Source organism: Lepidochelys kempii, chromosome 5, assembly GCF_965140265.1.
Source record: "Lepidochelys kempii isolate rLepKem1 chromosome 5, rLepKem1.hap2, whole genome shotgun sequence".
Taxonomy (NCBI): Eukaryota; Metazoa; Chordata; order Testudines; family Cheloniidae; genus Lepidochelys; species Lepidochelys kempii.
Window position 1 is genome coordinate 32,306,837 of NC_133260.1, and position 22,950 is coordinate 32,329,786.

Genomic DNA, 22,950 nt, shown 5'->3' on the forward strand with positions numbered 1-22,950 from the left:
GGCTTCTCACAGGACTCTAATCACAGTTAGCAGATGCGATCTAAATGTGGTTTATCCTGCTTTGTGCTGAGCACTATCCTGCAGAGCATTGGGAGAAAGGAGAGATGCAGCAGAGATGGCATTGCACTACATAGCAATCTGACACCTGATCAGGAATGGACACTAATGACAAACAGACACGGGCCAAAACCACAGCGTAACCTTTGAAGATACACAAGGGATCTCTTTATACACTTTGACCAAGCTTGTATAACATATTGTGCCAATAAAGTCTCATTAAATTTTGTCAGTAAAAACAATTGTTGTTAACTGTATTCAGATACAGTAATATCTTGCAGGGTAGCCTACACTCTGCTGAATGACCACATCACTTCAAGCATCACTGAAGTGTTTGGAAGGCCAAATTCTGATATAACCCTTCTTTGTTTAGTGGTGGAGATTATATATAGTATTTCTAGCACTGTATAGTATTTCTATCAACCTAGAACTACTCTGTTGTCTTTGAGCTGTATCTGTTCACTTTTCTCACTAATCTCTGTCCCCTCATTACCACTTTTTCTTGTTTAATGAAATTGGAGCAAGGATAAATATGGACCCCCAGAAAATGTCATTTTTATGGCATTTTTTCTAAATGTATTTACACTTTAAAACACATAATAAAATAAAGATCACATTTATTCCCCTGTGCCTGAAATCAACAATACATGATTAATACAAATTTGCCTAATGAAAATGCACCAAAGCAATTGTGCTCAATAATGAATAATCCATGGTAGCTGATTAGAGCTGGGTGAGGACTGAAACAACAAATTCTATGAATATTCTTTTGAATTTTTAAACAAATTGTCTTCTGTTATGTTCATTCCCATTTATTTATTATGAATTATTCACCTAGCTCTTGGGAGGATGAAGGGTAATTGGTTTTGGAGGCATTGAGTGAGACTTCACCATTCCTTCTGAATTGTGTTATAATGGTTATTTATTTACTTGTATTACAGAAGCACCCAGAGGCTTTGATGTGGACTCCATGGTGGTAGGCACTGTACAACAGAGTAAAAGTCCCTTTCCTGAAGAGGTTACTATCTAAAACAGGATTGTCAAAGAGTGGTGGATAAGGGATGTGATATATACCCTGTGTAATCAGAGATGGGTGACAAATTTAATAGTAGTTCCATAGGGTTGATATATACAAATAAACCCCTACCTTCCCCACCCACATAAATAAGGGGGTGGGATGAGCAGGGAAGTGTAGGGGATGAGTTAATTGGAGCACAGGAATACAAAAAGAAGTAATGACTGAGGGAGAGGGAAGGAAGATGAAATGCTGACAGAACTGGCAGAGAAAAAACAGCTAGAGTCAAAACAGAAGAAAGTAGTCTGACACCACTGCTCCTGCAAGCTTTATTCTCTGCTAGTCCATGGGGCTTGGGGGTACAGGCCCACTTAAGTGTGTCTCCCCTGTTGGACCAGGTTCAGGAGGGATGGGGAATAAGTGGTCTTAGTCACCTCAGGGATGCTGGAACAATTTTTAGTGTGAGTGTGTGTGTGTGTGTGTGTGGGGGGGGGGTTTGCTGAGAGCCATTGAACCAAATGGTAAACCCTGTATATGATGGAAACCACTTCAACCCAGAAGTTGCAGCAGCACTCCTAGTTCCAGCACTTATGCCACCACCCTTCTTCCTGCCAGCCTGCGACCTCAGGAAAACACCTCTGCTGCTGGGGAAGAGCTCCCCAGTGCCCCTGGCTGTGGGAGAGGGGCAGGCCACAAGGGGCCTCTTGCCCCAGCTTGTTGGATCAGCAAGAAGGTCCCCTCTGTTGGTCTAGGGAGAAGGCAGGGCCCTGACTGGACTGCAGTCCCGTCCCCCTTGGCCAGCTCCCCCTTCCCTCTCACAGCTCCTAGGGGTGAGGAGTATGTTTACGCAGTGGCCGGGTGCACCCCCTGCTGCCATGAGTGTAGGGGGACCTGCTGACGTGCTGGAGCCGAACTGCCCCCGCCTGGGGCTTTGAAGCGCTGCTGCCCCCTTGCGGATCCTGGTATTTTTTCCCCCTTCCCACCTGAGAAATTGCTTTATAAATATTGTCTCTCTCCCGCCCCCGTACTACCTGGCTTCGTGCCAGCCCGGTAGCTCTAGGTGACGGTTTCCCCCCTCGTGCCCCCGAGGTCCGGTCGGCCGTTAGCCCTGTGCACGACCGACCCGGGCTGGGTCGCGGGACTCTTGCATCGGGCGCCGGGTGGCGCCAGTAACCTCTGCGCCAGAGGGAGCGTCTTGGTGGCGGCGGCTGTCTCTGTGCACATGCCGTTTGACTGCCAGCCTTGGACCGCGCTGGGCAGCTGCCTCCGCTCCGCCTCTGCTGGGTGCCTTTGCCCTGGGCGGCGCCGGCTGTTTTGACACCCCCAGCTTAACAGCAGCAGCCGGCAGCGGCGGAGCAAAGGACGTGTGGCAGGCGGCGTGTCTGTCTGGGGCTGGGAGCAGCGGCGGCGGCGAGGGGAGGGTCTGCGGCTTGGCGTAGCTGCAGCAGCCGTCTCGGCCTCTCTGGGAGTGATCGTGTGTGCGCGCCTCCAGTCTCCGCCGCTCGCCGAGCTGCTCCTGCCACCGCTGGTGACTGTTGTCGCCGCTCTCTTCTCCCCGGCTCAGACAGCCCAGCACGGCCAGGGGTGGAGGGGCAGGAATGTGAACGGGTTTTGTGGGGGTGTGTGTGTGTGTGTGTGTGTCTCAGTCACCCCCGCCACCACCAGCATCCTCATCAGCTGGATCTATTGTCAGGAAAGGAGGAAATTGCAGTCAAGCAGAAGCAGCAGCAACATCTGGGCTGTCACATCTGGGCATGCAACATCGGCTTCCTCCTCCTCTTCTTCCTTCACCCGAGTGGATCACTTTGGGGGTGGAAATACTTCTGCAGTCAAGCCAGAGGTTCCATCTTATAACTGAATATTGAAACTGGAAGAGAGGGGGGTGGGCTGGGGATAAAGGCTGCTTCCCGCCCCCCCTTTGGGATTTATTTCATGGGGATGTGTTCAAGACAAGAGAGGATTCAGAAGGATATTGACGTTGTGATTCAAAAGTGCAAGGCGGAGAAGGACTGCCTGTTTACAGGTGAGTTTTCCGGCTGGGCTCCAGGTTACCAGCTGCCACTCTCTTCCCCTCCCTCTCTGCCTGCTTCAGACGTTTCCCCAGCGCGACATGTTTGGTTGGGGTTCCCTTGTCCCATTTCTGCTGTCATTTTGCAACAGTTACAGTGACGATCGCTGACCCTTAAGTCTTCGTGTGTATGTGTGTGAAATAGGTCTCCTTCCTTTCCCCCCCCCAACACACTGGCAAGAGAAGGCAGAACAGGTACTGTATGAGAAAACAGATACAGAAGTGGAATGTATCTAAGCACAGGGAGGAATGCAATACACACACAGAGAGCAATTTATCTGTTCTTAGCATCTGCTACCACGACAGTCCTCAGATCAGAGGGAGCCCCTCAGCCCACGGTCGTTTTTAATGCAAGACTTTCGGTTTGGAGCCGAGTTGTTTTGCGCAGTTGGCGGTGGTGGTAGAATACATCCCGCTTTGTAGCTGCTCAGGTTAGGTCGTTGCCATTTGGGGCTGCTTAGCTCTTGCTGTAGGGGAAATTAGATTTTTTTGGGGTCATCTAGTTCCCTAAATGCATTGATCCAGAGCTGGAATATTAGCAGTCATAAATGAGTCCTTTCCGTGCAAAGCCTTGGTGTTTGCTTGTTGCTTTATGGTGTTCACTATTTACAGTATTTGATTTGCCAGAGCTGCCTGGCTTGTTGCTGCCTGTTGCCTTCACTGACAATGGAAATTCCAGCCGTTGCCATAGCACCAGGGCACTTGTTGCAAAGGGGAGGGGGGGTTCCCTGCTGCAGGGTGCTCTGATGGATGTTAACCCCCCTACCAGTAGCAGAATGAGGGCGGGTGAGACTTCAGCTATTTTAGACAAAACCAAAGAACTAGAAATGATCACTGATAATAATGCAATTCTTTGTATTTTAGATTTCAGGTACTCAGACTCCACCTTCACCTTCACCTATATTGGAGGCGCCAAAAGGTACTTCTCTGTAATAATGAGTTACTTCATTTCCCATTCACTGGCTAGTGTCTCTTTTTTTCTTAATTGTTGAATAGTAATTTCTTTTTCTTTTGCAATGAAAGCAAATGATTAACATCCAGTGGGACATAATTAACTAGAGAGAGAGTGTTGGGTCTGAGCAGGTGATCTATGAGGTGATCCCATTCATCAGAGACCTATTCATCAGAGTTTTCCCTCTGTGTAATTTGTGTGTCTTGATATTCAGTCTACAAAGATAAGTAAAATTAGTGCCTGGTGCAAATGGTATAGAAAAACAAAAACCATTGAATGCAAGATGTTTAAAAAAACTGACTATAAGAACTAATAAAGAAGAATAGGCCAAATTTTACTCTTACACCAGAGTAACACAGAGAGACCAGAATTTGATGCTAATAGACGCAAATCATTTTGCAATAGAACAAATTAACAGTATAGAGGAATTAAATGAAAATGTCAATAAAGTTTATGATGCAGATAATCATTTAAACAACCAAATATAAATCTAAATATTGCTTGTAAGCACACTTTAGTATATTCACAAATTAGGGTGTATATGTAAATGGATACTCATTTTTATTATTTGCATAGGGGGTTGCAATTTATATCACTTCTTCAGTTGCATTTCATTGCTTGTGTTATATCATTAGCCTGGATTCTGCATACCTGTCTGTTTTCAAAGTAACTCAGTTTTTAAAAAAATTTCCTGTTGGTGAATGGATTTTTTCCCAGCTGTTTGTTTAGTTTGTGAATTGCTATTGTATTTGTGTTCATATTAAGCCAAATAATAAAGTATAGCTAGGTTTAGTAGAATTTATTTTTTAAAAAGAATTCTGATATAATCAATATTTATTTTTAAGCATTTTCCATTTTTATTGATTTTAAATTTTCACAGTTGTAGGAAATTATGGGGGGAGTGTAAAACAGTAATTATTTAATGCTAGTAGATATTGAGATTCAGATTACAATATCACATGTCAAAATATACGAAGTAAATATTTTTAAATCAAACTAATAAATTTTCAAGCACAATTTTACTTACTTTGCCTATATATAGAGAGAGTTCAGTTATTAACTATGGGAATATTTTTCATGAGTTTGTGTGTGTATGGTGAAATTGACATTCACTGACATTTACTTATAAAACTATAATCCTAATCCAAGACTAAATATAGTTTATCAGGTTTAAAAAGAAGTATCTTGATTTAGATAGCTTCAACAGTTCACTATCTTTGGTGCTTACTTTTTTCAGGCCACCTCAGTTTAAAAGGGAATGGATCATTAGGAGTTATAGGCCTCTATCCTGCAAGATGAACTTTGCAGGTGGATACCTACATCTGAACAGGGCGCTGTTGACACCAGTGGGTTCTGTGCAGTTTCATGGATCCACCTGCCCAGGTCAGCTTGTAGGATCAGGACCATAACTGGTAAATGGGTTTGCAGTTTGTTCAAAAAATATTTTTGTCACATTAATGACCTCCACATGCTCATACTGAAGGGGGTGGCAAAACTTCCTGTTATTAAGGGGACCATTATCGTGTGCCTAATGGTTTAGAATTAGAGATATTCTCAGGTTGCTTAAGGCCCAGATAAAGGGGTTTTAAAATTTTCTTTTGCTTTAAACAAAGTTTTTATAAGATGTAATATGAGCATGAAATTATTATTCTTTAATTAAAGGATACAGTCGTTCAGATTTAAACATTCCCATGCAGTGTTTGCAAGCCAAATGTTTCAGCATGGAACCGGGAAGTGAAACAGACTGCTGTTTCCATTGTCCAAACTGAGTGCAGTAAAAATGTAACAAAGCATAACTAGTGGAAAGTAAGCTGCATTGTTAAAAAAATGCTTTCACTTTTACTAATCAGATCTGGAATTTAGAACACATAGTGGAGTCTTACTGGACGGGCCACTGAGAACCAGTTTCAGGATCTGGAAAATTCAAATTGAATTTAAAATCTCATGTTATACCTTGAGAAGATGATACAAATAGGTTTCCATAGTGCATGTTCAAATTTTACATTCCTTCTGACATTTAAAGGACACTTAAAAATAATCAATAGCTTAAAATAAGGGATTCATACTGACTTCTCATCTTTCCTGTGGGTTTTTCCCCCCCAATCTTTCAGAATATCCATAGTACACAGAGGTGCACTGGCAGCTGAGTTTTCTGTTTGCTTTCTTTTTGTATAAAGTGCAAAGCATTAAGGGCCAAATTCTGATTCCCATGCCAAAGCTGAGTAAACGAGTTTCATGCAGGGAAACGATGCATGGCTGCAGAGGATGTAATACTTCCACATGTAACCCAAAGCCAGAGGTCAAATCAGCTGTGCAGCCACTAATGCAGACTCTGTAGAGGGCTGTAATAGTGGCCTTCTGTGTATTCCCTACTTGGGAGTGTATCCCCTCCAAGTTAAAACTGGGTTTATTGGGCATTCCCCTCCCTGAGCTTGGCCACCAACCCCATCCCTGCCCACAGTACAGCAGCTATAGGTTCCCTGCCACCCACTGGCAATTCTTCTGTGGTTTGAGTACTGTTGGCAGGAATTGCCCCTAAATGACAAACTTTATTAGCTCATGGTACATAGCAGCTTGTAGAATAAGTATCAGGTGATACTCCTGATATTATCACCTCAGATACTTGCAATTGTCTGATTTTATATCTTTTGTGCTGGCACCGCTGCATGGTTTCAAGAAATGGGACAAGGGATGTACTCTGGGCTTTTTTACTGAGAAATAAATTTTGATGGCTAAGTCATGGATCAGTTGGTAAGGAAGATTACAAGATACTATCTGTAGCCACATTTTGCAATTCTATCCTTTAGTGCTTTATTTCCCTTAGCTATTTTTTTAGCGAGCCCTGGAAACTCAAAGCTAGTGCACAGTATGGTTTTACTTTGTCTACAGTGCAAGAGCAAAATACATGAAACAAGAAAATATGTTTTATGTCTGATGCTAAGTAGAGTATTTTTTGTTTAACTGATTGATGACCTTTTTCTAGGACTGCTCACCCTTATGTAAAGGCTGGCCTATAAAATCATCAGGTTAAACGGACCTAGGGATTTCTTCTGCATATCATTTGTGTCCATTAGGCATATTAAGTCTACTTACTAGTGGTCTTAACTTCTGTACTCAGAGCCAGATTCTCAGCTGCTATAAATCAATGTAATTCCACGAAAGTTAGTGTACATTGCTTCATTGCTAGCTGAAGTTCTGGACCTTGGTTTTCTTTTCTTTTCTTTTCTTTTCTTTTCTTTTCTTTTCTTTTCTTTTTAAAAACTGTTCTAAGGTTCATATTTGTGAGTTTTTTCTACTTAGGGAGAGATTTTCCCAATTTAACTGCATTGTACCCTTTCTTCTTGGACTTGCACTGCCCCATCACATGTTACTAGTTCTCAGTGTGCTGCTGGAAAGAGCCAGGAGGCACACTACCTATCTCAGGTCCTTGTCCTGATACCACTTACACTGCTTTTACACTGATTTCAGTTGAGTTATTTTTAATTCTCACTTGTGTGCAAGTACAGAATCAGGCCCTGTGGGCATGATCTTGCTATCATTCTACATACAGAGCAATTCCAGCATATGTCTCTGTAAACTATATTGAGCTGCTATATTATTTATACCAGTGGTTCTCAACCAGGGGTACACAGAGGTCTTCCAGGGGGTACATAAACGTATCTAGATATTTGCCTAGTTTTGCAACAGGCTATTTAAAAAGCTCTAGCAAAGTCAGTAAAAACTAAAATTTCATACAGACAATGACTTATTTATACTGCTCTATATAATATACACTGAAATGAAAGCACAATATTTATATTCAAATTGATTTATTTTATAATTATATGGTAAATGAGAAAGTAAGCAATTTTTCAGTAATAGTGTGCTGTGACACTTTTGTGTTAAGCAAGGAGTTTTTAAGTGAGGTGAAACTTGGGGGTACACAAGACAAATCAGACTCCTGAAAGGGGAACAGGAGTCTGGAAAGGTTAAGAGCCACTGATTTACATAATATGAGACTAGTTTTAGGCTAGGCATAAATATGACTACAGTGGACTGGCCAGCCATTTGAATGAATTCTCTTGAAAAGTTACAGGAGGGGGAAAACATTTCTTTAAGAACAAACATATTTCTATTGCATGGATTATCATAAATAATCCTTTCCCTGTGAAGCACGAACAATCATTTTGGTCTCTGCTTGGGCAACACTTCATTTTTCTAAAATGAACTGTGTTCACATCACATTTCTAAATTATTAGTTTTTTTGACAGTCCTGGGGTGCTTGCCGGTTTTGAAATCCTGTGTGACAAAGTTCCTCCTCTGCCTCGGTGGGTCCTGCGCTTATTGGTGGATTTTGTTTGCCTCAGAGGTTCACAGCAGCCCTCAGTTTGGCCACTCTCATGGCTCAAATCTGCCGTTCACTCAGTTAGCCTCATCACTGGCCAGGATGGGGGAAAGGATGAAGAACAATCTCTGCAGTCTCTGCTGATCCACCTAGTGGATCGGGGAACAGGCCAGAGACCTTCCCCACTGGTGGAACCCACAGTCCCGGTCAAATCCTCTGGTATCAAGTATGGAGTTGGGGGGATAGGAGGAACCCGGGTCCACCCTCTACTCCGGGTTCCGGCCCAGGGCCCTGTGGATTGCAGCTGTCTGCAGTGGCTCCTGTAACAGCTGCGTGACAGCTACAACTCCCTGGGCTACTTCTCCATGGCCTCCTCCCAACACCTTCTTTATTTCTCACTACAGGACCTTCCTCCTGATGTCTGATAATACTTGTCCTTCTCAGTCTTCCAATAGTATACCTTCTCACTCTCAGCTTCTTGCGCCTCTTGCTCCCAGCCCCTCACATGCACGCCACAACTGAAGTGAGCTCCTTTTTAAACCCAGGTGCCCTGAGTAGCCTGCCGGGCTTAATTGATTCTAGCAGCTTCTTGATTGGCTGCAGGTGTTCTAATCAGCCTGTCTGCCTTAATTGTTTCCAGAAAGTTCGTGATTGTTCTGGAACCTTCCCTGTTACCTTACACAGGGAAAAGGGACCTACTTAACCTGGGGCTAAAATCCTGGGGCTAATATATCTGCCTTCTGTGGAGAAAAGAAGAAGGGGAGATCTGCCATCAATGAGGTGGTGACTAGGGAATATACCATCAACATTCACAAACGGATCCATGGAGTGGGATTCAAGAAACGCGCCCCCCGTGCTCTCAAGGAGATCCGTAAATTTGCAATGAAGGAGATGGGTACTCCTGATGTATGCATTGACACCAGATTGAACTGGGCGAAAGGGATAAGGAATGTTCCCTACTGCATCTGTGTACATTTATCCAGAAACGCAGTGAGGATGAAGATTCATCCAACAAACTATACACACTGGTTACCTATGTACCAGTCACCACTTTCAAAAGTCTACAGACCGTCAATGTACATGAAAACTAAACAAATTTTCAATACAAAAGTGACCAAAAAAAAAAAGTCACTCTCCTGTAGCCATCTGGCCTGACTCTGTCACACATGTAATTAGAAATTTATTAGTGAAACCCATCTTTGTTGTATAATGTGGTCACTAAGTATGAAGCACATTATATGAAAATTTAATCGTTTTTAATTTTATTTTTAGAAAGCGATAGGCAAATTGGGAGATATTTCTCACAGAGTGACATGTTCCTTCAGGTGCTGTGACTGAGCAAGATTTACCCATATTTAACTGCTGCTGGCAGAATATCAGAAACATCTGGATTCTTTCTTTATTCTTTAGGGTTTGTACTGCAAGAACTAACAAGGATGTTAAAATGATAACACATTGAGAATCTTGGTTTTTTTAGAATCCCTTCTTATTTCTGCTGTCCTACAAACTGACTCCTTTTGTGGCACATTGCTTCTTCCAAAACTCAGCAGACTGAACAGATGTGCTGACCTATCACCTTAGTAATGAAGCCACATAATGAATGCCCTAATGTTGTTTTCAGGTTATAGATATAATTTGACTTAGTTTGCAAGAAAAGAATGCCTGGTTGTCCTGAGAGAATATAATTCTTTTTCTCCTGATAAACAAGATGATCAAGTCAAGTGCTCTTCACTCATGTATGTGCATAACTCCCATTGGCAGTGAGGGACTGTGACAATGAAGACTGTGCATGAGAAGAACAGATCTTTTACGGAGGCATTTTTTTTTAAAGAAACAAGACAAGGCCTAGGAGAACTAAACACATAGATTAATTTTGTCCACAAAATTCTCCCTTCCAGTCTGCCTGGCAGCTCTTTGACTCTGATGTTCTGTCCTTCCTACATGAGCAGAATGATGATAACAATGGCAGTTTCGTGCATTCAAGTAAAGCTGAATTTCTGTATGGAATTGATCTAAGACGATTGCTCAGTTCTGAGAGGAGAATTTTCCTCTGTAGTCTTCCTTAAAGTTATGGTAAAATGTAAAGATTTATTGTCTTTTTTTTTTAAGTTTTGTCTCTGATTTTTATATAATTATAGGTTTTTCTATGGTGCTTGTTACTGTGATATGAAAGCACCTCACTTAAACTATTGAATTAATTCCTACCTCAGTGAGGCATAGAAATATCTTCATCCCCATTGTGGCATATAAAGGGTAAGTGACTTCCCCAAAGTCACACAGGAAGTCTGTGGCAGAGCTAGGTACAGAACCTAGATGACTGAAGTTCCAGTGTAGGGTGTTAGCCACAAGACTTCTCATTTGAGCAACCTGAGGATAAGTGGATGTGATTAATTTTTTTTTTTTTTTGCTTTAATGGGGTACTGACAGGAATTTTAGGTCTATCTACATGGCTTCTTAAGTTAATTTATTAGAGCTCTACAGAGGATGGAAATTCTGTTTCATGAAGGATTTTAGGATTTTGAAGTTTGGCTTTGTTCCAAATCATAATGAAAACCAAGCATTTCTAAATTCTCTCTGAAGGGAAATTTTGTTATGTTTGTTTTTGATAGATCAAAAAGTTTTGTTTTTATTTTGACTTTTGTATTATAATATATAATACACAAAATAAAAAAAATCCAAAACAAAAAATGAAAAGTTGAAATGTTTCGTTCAAAAAATGTCAAAATGAGACCTTTCTATATTGTTGGAACTTGCTTCCTGATTTTCTTCTTAAACAAAATTCTGGAAAAATCTACCTGATTTCATGGTGATTCAATTTTGATAGAATATGGTTCCATTCAAGTTTCTCTGACCAGCTCTAGAATTTACCTTGCCATAATTTTAGCCAATGCATTGCAACAGAGATTTTGGTCACCAGTGCTACCATAGCAATTCTACTCTTTTTTTAAGCCGCGTTATCAGTGAGGAGAGCTATCAAAAAATATTGTACAATACTGCTGAAGGTCTTGTGACAAGGCAGAAAGGTGGTCCTCAAGCCTCTGCTCATGAGGGGTTATGACTCAAACCCCTGCTTGTCACATGTGTGGTTGAGGGTGGGGATATAAAAGTAAAGGGGAAAGGGCATTGGCATTTTTGGTGGGAGAATATATTCAATACATTTGGATTGGCATTTTTGGTGGGAGAATATATTCCTGGAACACTGTAGATAAACCTGCAATATGAGATGGCTGTCTGCATAGGCTAGTTAGATAAAACAGTCATGGGCCACAGACTGGTATTGATTTTTATTTTCATGCAAAACTTGCGAAGACTTCAGGGGGAATTCTGTACAAGGAGTAGTGGCAGGACATGGCCCCATGACCATATTCCATTAAAAACAGTTTTGCATAAGGGTTTTAACTAGAGTTTATTTCAGCTTTAAAATCTCTCTTTAAAGCAGAGAGTGTGCGTCCTCCTGCTAATAATACCTGACAGCATTATTAATCTGTATTTATTACTAATTACTACTAATGATTGGATATTCGGGGCATTCTTTTAATGCATCCAGCTATTAATTAAACACTTCTCCATAATACTCATTGGTAGAAAATTAAATGCAAATGTTAAGGGATCAGGGAAAGTAAGAATTCAGCTTTACTCAGCTAATGTTACTCACATTTCCTTTCTGATATTCAGTTTGTCTTTCTAGAAGGTTCTTATTTCTTTTTGATGGCTTTCTTTCCTTGCTGTTAGAAACTCATTAATGTTTGAAATAAATTGGATCATCATCACTACCTGTTGTAAAAAATAATCTGTTTTAGAAGAATTATGGTGTCCATCATGGTCCTATGGAGGTCAGTGGATGTTTTGATGCTGCAAAGTGCTGTGTTCCTCTAGCAGGGTGCTCAGACCAAAATATTCAGATTTGGGTGCCTAATTTTAGGCACATAAACTTGTATTTCTAAATATGTGATCTGATTTTCAGAGGTGATAAACACCCATAATTGCCACTAAAGTCAATGTTACTGTGTGGTTGTTCAGCACGTTTGAAAATGAGACCATTTATTTAGGTGCCTAAATATGGACTTGGGTGCATACATTTAGGCACCAAAATTAGAACATTCTATCTAAGCATGCAGCTTGGAAAAGTGATTAAATATACATGCAAAAATATTTTCAGCAACTTCTTTGTGTGCTTTCATCATATTTTAACACATCAGGTGCCTAAAAATAGACCTCTGGGCCATCATTGTTAAAGAGTTAATATGATAAGACAAACAAATTTAAAAGCCAAGTTCACTGTGACAAAATTTATTTAGATCACTTTTGTCTGTAAAGTGAGCAATACCATAGCTGATTTTTACCCTTAGACCATAGTAATGTGCAGTGGTTTTCAGTGTTCACAAATAAAGACTTCTAGATACCTGTCAGTAGGCATATACATATATATATGCCTACTAACAGGTATATGTAATACACAATAGTTTAGTTTTGGATTAGTTACTGTAAAATAACATAAAGTGGTTTGGATTTGAATAATTCTCATAGGTTTTTGTGTGAGAACCTAATAATTTAAAATCAAAATAACTTTCTTAATTTATATGCTGTAAGCAAAGTAAATCTTAAATTACAGAAGGAGTTCAGTTCACGTATAATTTATAAAAAGAAATTATTGTATTGTGAATAAATCTAGAAAGTTTCCATGATATAATTTTGCCTTAGCATTAAAAAAATCATGGCTAAGTGTGTAACTATCGAGAATGAATTAACATTATTTCAGCAAGAACATCTTAATTATTTGCTTCTAACTATTAAGGATTTTTACATCAATTTTCATTGAACTCACACATGCTGGCCTCTGTCTTCATGAGAAGGAGCCCATAATCAGCATGTTCCCTTATTCAGGAAAACACACACTGAAGGCTGATGGCATCTAAAAGTGGATCGATTAGTTAAAAGTCACTCTTAAAGATAAACTTAGAGACTGTTACAGCAGTGGGTAAAGATCACAGTATATGTGACTCTACGTAGGGTAGGTAGAATCCATCTGCTTACCCTATGGATAGGACCCTACCAAATTCACGGGTCCATTTTGGTCATTTCACGGGCATACGATTTAAAAAAATCTAAAATTTCATGATTACAGCTATTTAAATCTGAAATTTCAGAGTGTTGTAATTGTAGGGATTCTGACCCAAAAAGGAGTTGTGGGGCGGTCACAAGGTTATTGTAGGGGAGATTGCAGTACTGCTACCCTTCTGCGTTGCTGCTGGTGCTGCCTTCAAACCTGGACAGCTGGAGAGTGGCAGCTGCTGGCCAGGAGCACAGAAGTAAGGATGGCATGGTATAGTATTGCCACCTGTACTTCTGCGCTGATGCCTGCAGAGCTGGGCCCTCAGTCAGCAGTCACCACCCTCTGGCTGCCCAGCTCTGAAGGCAGCAGCTCAGAAGTAAAGGTGGCATGGTATGGTATTGCCATCCTTACTTTTGTGCTGCTGCTGGCAGGGCGCTGACTTCAGAGCTGGGCGCTTGGCCAACAGCCATCGCTCTCCGGCCACTCAGCTCTGAAGGCAGCACAAAAGTAAAGGTGGCAATACTGCAACCCCCTAAAACAACCTTGTGACCTCCCTGCAACTCCTTTTTGGGTCAGGACCCCCAATTTGAGAAAGGCTTGTCTCCGCTGTGAAATCTGTATAGTATATGGTTAAAGCGCACAAAAGACCAGATTTCATGGGGGGAGACCAGATTTCACGGTCCGTGATGCATTTTTCATGGCCGTAAATTTGGTAGGGCCCTATCTGTAAAGCCCCCAGTGCAGTCAAACAACTAAGAGACAGATTGTGTCCAGCCTTTATGCAAGAGAACAAGGGTGGGGAAGAAGAGTATCCCTCCTCCCCCACTGCACCGTTGTGTAGGAGCTGGGCACAGTCATCTTTATGAGTTGGATTCTCAATCGAAAGACTCACATTAACTTTATTGGGCTTTGCATTAGGCACTATACTCCCTGAGCACATGGACAGCATAACATCAGTCCTGCTTTCGGTGCTATATGTCCCAGTGGGAGCGATCTATGGCCTTGCCCTCGTCCACGCCAGCTACCACGTCCACGTCCGACTGGTTTATGCCAGCAATGCCCCTCTGCCATGTACATTGGTCAAACTGGACAGTCTCTACGTAAAAGAGTAAATGGACACAAATCAGATGTCAAGAATTATAACATTCATAAACCAGTCGGAGAACACTTCAATCTCTCTGGTCACGCGATTACAGACATGAAAGTCGCTATTTTACAACAAAAAAACTTCAAATCCAGACTCCGGGGAGAAACTGCTGAATTGGAATTCATTTGCAAATTGGATACAATTAACTTAGGCTTGAATAGAGACTGGGAGTGGCGAAGTCATTATGCAAGGTAGCCTATTTCCCCTTGTTTTTTCCTCCCCCTCCCCCCCAGACGTTCTTCTTAAACCCTGGATTTGTGCTGGAAATGGCCCACCTTGATTATCATACACAATGTAAGGAGAGTGGTCACTTTGAATAAGCTATTACCAGCAGGAGAGTGAGTTTTTGTGTGGGGGGGGGAAGGGGGGGTGAGAAAACCTGGATTTGTGCTGGAAATGGCCCAACTTGATTATCATACACATTGTAAGGAAAGTGATCACTTTAGATAAGCTATTACCAGCAGGAGAGTGGGGTGGGAGGAGGTATTTTTTCATGCTTTTTGTGTGTATATAATAAGATCTTCTACACTTTCCACAGTATGCATCCGATGAAGTGAGTTATAGCTCATGAAAGCTTATGCTCAAATAAATTGGTTAGTCTCTAAGGTGCCACAAGTACTCCTGTTCTTAAAAGAAGAATTTTAATTGAAGAAAAAGTAAAAGAATCACCTCTGTAAAATCAGGATGGTAAATACCTTACAGGGTAATCAGATTCAAAACCTAGAGAATCCCGTTAGGCAAACCTTAAGTTACAAAAAGGCACAAAAACAGGAATATACATTCCATTCAGCACAACTTATTTTATCAGCCATTTAAACAAAACAGAATCTAACGCATATCTAACTAGATTGCTTATTAGCCCTTTACAGGAGTTCTGACCTGCATTCCTGCTCTGGTCCCAGCAAAAGCAACACACAGACAGAGAGAACCCTTTGTTTCCCCCCAGCCCCTCCAGCTTTGAAAGTATCTTGTCTCCTCATTGGTCGTTTTGGTCAGGTGCCAGCGAGGTTATCTTTAGCTTCTTAACCCTTTACAGGTGAAAAGGTTTTTTCGTCTGGTCAGGAGGGATTTAAAGGTGGTTAACCTTCCCTTTATATTTATGACACCACCCTCCCACAAGACCCCTGGAGACAGTTCCTGCATGATCCCCTATGGTGGGTGGTGGCTTAAAGTAGCAATGGGGCTGTCACTATTCAGGGCCAAATTCTAAGTCTGTTAGACAGTTTTTGAGGCAGACTTCCATTGTGCTTTCTCAGAACTTGCCTTGATTAAAGAACTGGAAAAGAAAAAAACAAGCAAACCTTCTGGCTTTCACCCTGAATAGTAGAAGCATTGATCAAACCTAAACCATAGGCATGCCTTATATGTAATGAAATGTAGCATTGCAGAAAGAAGACCCTCAAGTGGTAGATAATTAAAGAAATAAGTTCTACTCCATCAGTATAACAGTCTAAGCATTCAACAGCATTTGATCAAATATGATCTAGGATGCAATCTTGAAGTCTTGGTTTCTTAAATGTTACAAATGGTGATTTCATTTTCTGTTCACAGATAGGAATTTCTAATTTATGGATAGTTCTAGAAAATTACAATTTTGCACTAACTGTTTTTTTCCACCTAATATGGCATTTACGGTAGACAACATTTGCTTTCAAGTAGAAAAGATGGCCTAAAGGATAGAGATGGCATTCCAAGTCATGGACTTTTCTGCAAATGATAGAATGTTTTCTTTCTTTCTTTTGCTCTTGTTCATGCTTCCTCTTTCTTTTCCCACCATCTTCAGTGTTGATAAATTCATCTTGGATCAGGCCTCTCAACCATCCATGCTCAGTGAAGATATGAAATTAATTGCGAATGCTTTTGTGTCAGATTAGGAGCTGGAATTTATGGAGGATGTGTTTAAAAACCTTGAATGATTCTTATGTCATAAAAACACATACTGAGGGAAAACTCCTGATCTCAGTTACACTAACGTAAATCTGAAATAACACCATTGATATGAGTAGATCTACCCTGGGTTTACAGCAGGATAAGTGAGAGTTTCATTTGGACCTGAATGTTTCAGTGAATCAACATGCAGTTGATTTTTCACACTAGGGGAGCTATGAAGTACAGCATTCTATTTTATTACTGCTGTTTTTGAAGACATGCTCATTTTGGAGTACTTTCTTAAATGGTGAGAGACCTGCAATTTAAGAATGAAAGCTTTCTTTCATGCATTCTTATCAAGTATCTGCCAATGCAGAGGGTAAAGGTAGAATGCCAATTGTCAAAGCTGTACTTTTTTTTTCTGAATCTTTTTGAGCCTTGGTATCTAGGTACCAGATTGTCACTGAAGCCATTCTTAAGAACATAATTTGTTAGGCCATATGAAAAATCCTTCATATGTCACTCGTATTGAATCAGCATTCAGTGTTAACCAAAACAGCGTCATAGCATTTTACAGGTGAAATCATTAATTGAGAATAAAAATGACCAATTTTTAATATAGAACAATCTGTGAACATGCATAAAAGGGCTTATATTGACTTAATTGGCAATAATGTGAGCTCTGGTCATCTCAGAGTGTGTTAGTTCCAGGGTGTGGAAATACCATAAAAGATCACATCTCTAACCTTGAGTGGATATAAAATTTGGATCCACGTCCATCTGCGATCTGCAAACATGGTCCACAGATATCCGCATCTGCAGAGATTGGCAGATATAAAGCGGATATCCACAGATTTTCATGACTCTACACATTATTTTAGACCCATAAAGAGCTCTCTGAGGCAAACAAGCCCATGAAATCCATAAACACAAATACTGAGATAATTGATAATCTGTGATGGCTGCAGTCTACAAGGGAAGGGTCATTCTCTCCAGGACAAGTCCTCCAGAATTTACTAATTATTTAAACCAATAAGATTTTATAGAGATTTAATGAGGTGCTATATTTATACCATGCTATAGCATTTTATACTTAGGAGGCTCATTTGTCTTTCAGGATGGTGGAATTTTGCAATGTGGTTTACATGTCCAAAGAGGATCTTTTATAGGTCCAATATGTGAGTTGAATGGGGAGAAGAGAGAGATTGGGCAAGTTTTTAGGACAATAGAAGGAATATTCTGAAGAAGGAAATTACTCCAGAGGTTACGATGCCAATAGGAGTTTCAAATGAGCTCAGTATGTGGTGTCAAACTTCCAAATTAGGGAGTCAAAAGAATCAGCTAGCCAAAGGGACTTATTCTATCCTTTTGCAGACCTACTTCCACACATCTCATAGTTTTGCAAATGTCTGAATGACACAAGAGCAGTATACTATTTGGTATATTACCCTGGCTTTCTAAATGCGCATTTTCCAGAGTTAAATAGTGATGGGGTCTGTGGGACAAACTGCTCTCAGTTACACCTGTGTAACCTTTTTAACCTCAGTAAGGTTGTGTAGGTTTAAATGAGACCACAATTTGGCTCTTTATCTTAATTATTTTTTAAATTATTATTGATCAAATAGGACCTTATTACCCCATAATTTTTCCATTCCATTGTTCTTTGCTTAATTTGTTTTCTGTCTTCATTGTTCTCATTGACAAATTCTTCTACTGTACACATTGTGCTATATTGTGGATAGTGGATTAAAAGAAATGCAGATGTCTCACTTGCGCAGGCCTTTGTATTTCCCCGCTAACCACAAAAAACCCAACATACAAACAAATAAACAAATAAAATCTAGACAAAACAAAACAAACCTCACTAGGGTTTGGTAAATCTAAGTCTAAATCTTCTATTAAACTACCAGTTAGTCTCTTGTTTGATTTATATTATCCCTCTTGTTTTGGATATTTGGGCACCGTATTGTGTCCATGTATTAAACTTCAATATATAGATATTGTAAAAAATACCACTGTGTAAAGAGTTACCATTTATTCAGGCATGAGAAAACATACATTGATCCAACAATTCAGCCAAAATCTGCCTTTGTCAAGGACAACAAACACACACATGTTGAGCATAAATACTTTTGGCAGCTAGCACCATCTGGCTTCAAGGCACAAATGGATGAGTGGAAAGCCTCAGTATCATACTGAGCTAATAAGGATTAGGCACTTGCTGTATAGGAAGAGAATAGGAGTCACAGTTACATTAGTCAGGATAAAAATTACAAAAGCTATTGATCCTTCTGCCGTAGGGCATAAGCTGATCATAAGCGGGGGTCAATTAGTAGTTTTCACCCACTCTCCCAGAATTAGTATTGCATAATCATAGAATCATAGACTGTCAGGGTTGGGAGGGACCTCAGGAGGTCATCTAGTCCAATCCCCTGCTCAAAGCAGGACCAGTCCCCAACTAAATCATCCCAGCCAGGGTTTTGTAAAGCCTGACCTTAAAAACCTCAAAGGAAGGAGATTCCACCACCTCCTTAGGTAACGTATTCCAGTGCTTCACCACTCTCCTAGTGAAAAAGTTTTTCCTAATATCCAACCTAAACCTCTCCCACTGCAATTTGAGACCATTACTCCTTGTTCTGTCATCTGCTACCACTGAGAACAGTCTAGATCCATCCTCTTTGGAACCCCCTTTCAGGTAGTTGAAAGCAGCTATCCAATCCCCCCTCATTCTTCCCTTCTGCAGACTAAATAATCCCAGTTCCCTCAGCCTCTTCTCATAAATCATGTGTTCCAGTCCCCTAATCATTTTTGTTGCCCTCCGCTGGACGCTTTCCAATTTTTTCACATCCTTCTTGTAGTGTGGGGCCCAAAACTCCAGATGAGGCCTCTGTTCCCCTCTATTCACAGTGTCCGGGGCAGCCTGGAGGGTTAGCAGGGGGGCCTGGCGCCAGCAGCAGCAAGCAACCTAGCCCCAGACTGCTCCGTCCTACCAGCTCCTAGTGTCGCTCGGGGGAGGGGGTGGAAGTCGGAAAGAGGCGGGGCGGGGGCTTAGGGGAAAGGGTGGAATGGGGGCAGAAAGAGGTGAGGTGGAGGTGGAGCTGGGGCTGGAAGAGGTGGGGTGGGAGCTTGGCGGAAAGGGAGGAGTGGGGGCGTAGCAGGGGTGGGAGGAGGCAGAGTGGGGCAGGCTGGGGCTGGGTTGCTCGCTGCTGTTGGTGCCAGACCCCCGTTATCCTCCCTCCCACTCTCTTGGATCCTGCTTCCCCCTGAAGCGCGGAGCCCCCCAAAGCGTGGGGGTGTGGCCAGTTGCCCCGGTCCATCCTATGGACGGGACGGCTCTGCTTGGACCTGTTCTAGACACTACCAAAAATTATACAAACCTGGCGCCCTATAGCTATTGTGTGTTGCTAATTTATTATGTAAAACTAGCTCAGTTCAATTATTTATAGAGAATATTTCATGTTTCTTAACAGCGTGAGCATTCTGGACTAAATTCAGTCAAGGTACATACCAGCTTTTGCCAGTATAAGCTTCCTGAATATTGGTGGAGCACGGGCACCATGGGCCCATATAATTTGCCGCCTTTGGATGTAGATGAGATATTCATCAACTATCTCCAAATTATATTTATATCCAGAGATATTTAAAAGCCTGAGAGATTTTATATAACAGAGGGTACTCAGACTCCTAATCCGATAGTTCACACGTTCACTAATACACATCATTCTGTTTCTGATGTCTAATATATGTGTGGCTTTCGCTTTATAATGTTGAAATATTTGCAATTGGAGTCTGGGTACCTGCCTGCTTTAGGCAATGATAAACATTTCTGACTAAAGTGAAATATCGCTAAGATTTCTGTAGTGCCTAAATAAAAATGATGGAAGATGTTTTAAAATTAATTTCCAGTTTTTAATCTTTTTTGTGTGTGCAAAATATAGCAATACTTCACAACTAGTTTCTTATCTTAAACTGATAAAGGTTGTATGGTTTTACACATCAGAGAAAAATCCTGAAATAACAACAAAGCAACAACAAGGCTTGTTTTTTATGTAATTCCCCATTCCTCTACTTGTGTATAAGTTGAACACTCTCACCTTCTTTCCAGCCTTTCTGTAAAATGCATTCTTCTCTCAGAGTCTTTAGTGATGACCCACCAGTTACCATATATTAACTGTATTATTGTGTTATTTATTAAGCACTGAACACAACATAATAATGTAACTATCATAGAATATCAGGGTTGGAAGGAACCTTAGGAGGTCATCTAGTCCAGTCCCGTGCTCAAAGCAGGACCAGTCCCCAATTTTTACCCCAGATCTCTAAATGGCTCCCTCAAGGGTTGAACTCACAACCCTGGGTTTAGCAGGCCCATTGTCAAACCACTGAGGTATGCCTCCTCCCAAGGGATAGGATCAGGATCAGGATCAGGATCAGTATATGCTGTAAATGAGTAGCCACATGATGTTGTTAACCTTAACTCTGAATTTCCTGAGTTTGTAATGCTTGTGTTGGAGATAATTACAGCATCCCTTTAATGTTTTTACCCTTAGTATAAATGATATGTACTCGATCTGAAATCCAATCCAGAGTAGTTTTATCTGGGGATTTAATTGATGGGTTAATCTCTCTCTCTCTCTCTCTCTCTCTCTCTCTCTTATTTGATGGAAATGGTTTTTCTGTCACTACTGTGACCAGAGATAAATCCATTGAAGTTGATGGAGTTTCACTGATGTAAAAGCAGGGTAAGTGAGAGGAAAATCAGACTTGCTGAGTCTACCTGAGGGTACCATCTTTGATGAGGAAGATTTTGAACTGAGATATATGATCTTTCTTGGCAAGGAGAGTGAATCCAGCATGAATAGTGTATTTCCCTGGTAACTGCCACTCTCCTACAAGCTTCCGGTAGTGGGTATGTGGGTCAGAGACTGGCATCTTACTGTTACCAGATGGGCATCATTTTAATCAGTATTTTCCAGTGGTGTCAGTAAAACATGATACTGGCTGATGGAACCAACAAACATGTCTCTTGCTGAGCCTCACTGACAAATGCAACAGCTTTGCTGAACCACACAATTGCATACATTCTGCTACAATTAATAACTTCTATCCCAAAGTTTTAAGAAACATTATGACCAGAAAACAATTGTAATGTGGCCAGCAGAGTGACAACAGAAGCAGTAGAGAGAGTGCTGAGCTCTGAGGCTATGGTGTTTGGAAGTAACTGAGGGAAGTGGGACCACAGCTCCTTGTATAGTCTCCCACTGAATTTTCATGGCTTTCCAAGTTTCAGGTTGAGAATGGCTAAGACCCAGATTCTCAAAGGTATTTAGGTGGCTAATTCCCATGAAAATCAATGAAAGTTAGCTGCCCAAATACCTGGGAGGTTCTGGGCCTACGTTCCTAAGAATAGAAAGCCTTGCAGAGAATGTTTGAAGAAGAACAGTTCTTTTGTATTGTGAGTCAGAGCAGATCAAACCCCACAGCAGTTGGCTAATAGACTCAAACCTGCAATAAGTAGGATCACCTCAAGCAGTGTCAAACATCTAAGTTGATTTTGGAAAAGCCATACCAGCCTTCTCATTGATGCTTCTTCCTTTTGTTCTTCCTGTGTTATTGTTTTTTTGTTTTTGTTTTAAAGCACTGTGTATATTCATAATGCTCCACAAATGGTAAAAATATTTTTGCATTATCTCTGATCAACATATTTGTGTACAATTATGTAAACATATATGCAAATTGGTTTTGCCTCTCAGACTCCTGGTAAGTTGCCACAGCGGCCACCAGTGCTGCAAAGGTTGGGCACAATTGCTCCAGGGAGCGTTAATATGTGACTGAACATGTTAGAATCATGCCACTGGAAAAGGTTCACTGTTTCCTTTCGTTATTGTTGGTGTAGCATTAATAACTCATTGAAAAGAAAAATAGAGGAAGTGGTAAAAGAATAAAGCCTCTGGGTCAGATTAAGCTATGAGTTACACCAGTGTAAATCTGGAGTAATTCCATATACTTCTTGTTGGCTGTATATGGCTTTCTGTACTCATGCTAAATGGACTGCGTTCATTGTTATAGAAAAGGTAAGTACAAGCAGCATACATACTTATTTACTTAAATTGAACTAGAACCTTTTTATATAATAACAACCACAATATAAATAACTATTATATTGCCTATTTACATATAAACTTTCTACTGTGTTGCTTATTGGTTATTGCTGGCAGAGAGCTTGTTAACCAGAGAGAATCCAAACGTTAAACACACTGTAAAGAGATCTTACGCCTGAGTTCAGTTATTGGAAGACAATACTCATGTTGTGTGTGTCAGAGTGCAGTCTCCTAATAGGAAGTCACCTCTTCCAATTGTTTAGTGCCCAAAAAGTTTAAAATAAAGGATGGTTTTATGGTTAAGACACCAGACTGGGTCTCAGTATTTAATTACTGGCTCTGTTATAGACTCCTTGTGTGGCTT

At 40.9% G+C, this 22,950-nt stretch overlaps 1 protein-coding gene and 1 pseudogene across 2 annotated transcripts in view; both read left to right on the forward strand.

Moving 5' to 3' along the window:
• The first annotated feature begins 2,304 nt into the window (after positions 1-2,304).
• Positions 2,305-22,950, forward strand: part of PARP8 (poly(ADP-ribose) polymerase family member 8) — a 166,712-nt gene continuing 146,066 nt past the window's right edge. Inside the window, exons 1-2 of one of the 2 annotated variants that reach the window (XM_073343909.1) lie at positions 2,305-3,095; positions 4,005-4,059. In XM_073343909.1, the coding sequence (XP_073200010.1) occupies positions 3,005-3,095; positions 4,005-4,059 (146 nt within the window). In that variant the 5' untranslated portion in view covers positions 2,305-3,004. The remainder of the gene's footprint in view (positions 3,096-4,004; positions 4,060-22,950) is intronic. The other variant, XM_073343910.1, reaches the window with a different exon arrangement.
• LOC140911697 (large ribosomal subunit protein eL31-like) lies at positions 9,146-9,507 on the forward strand (annotated as a pseudogene).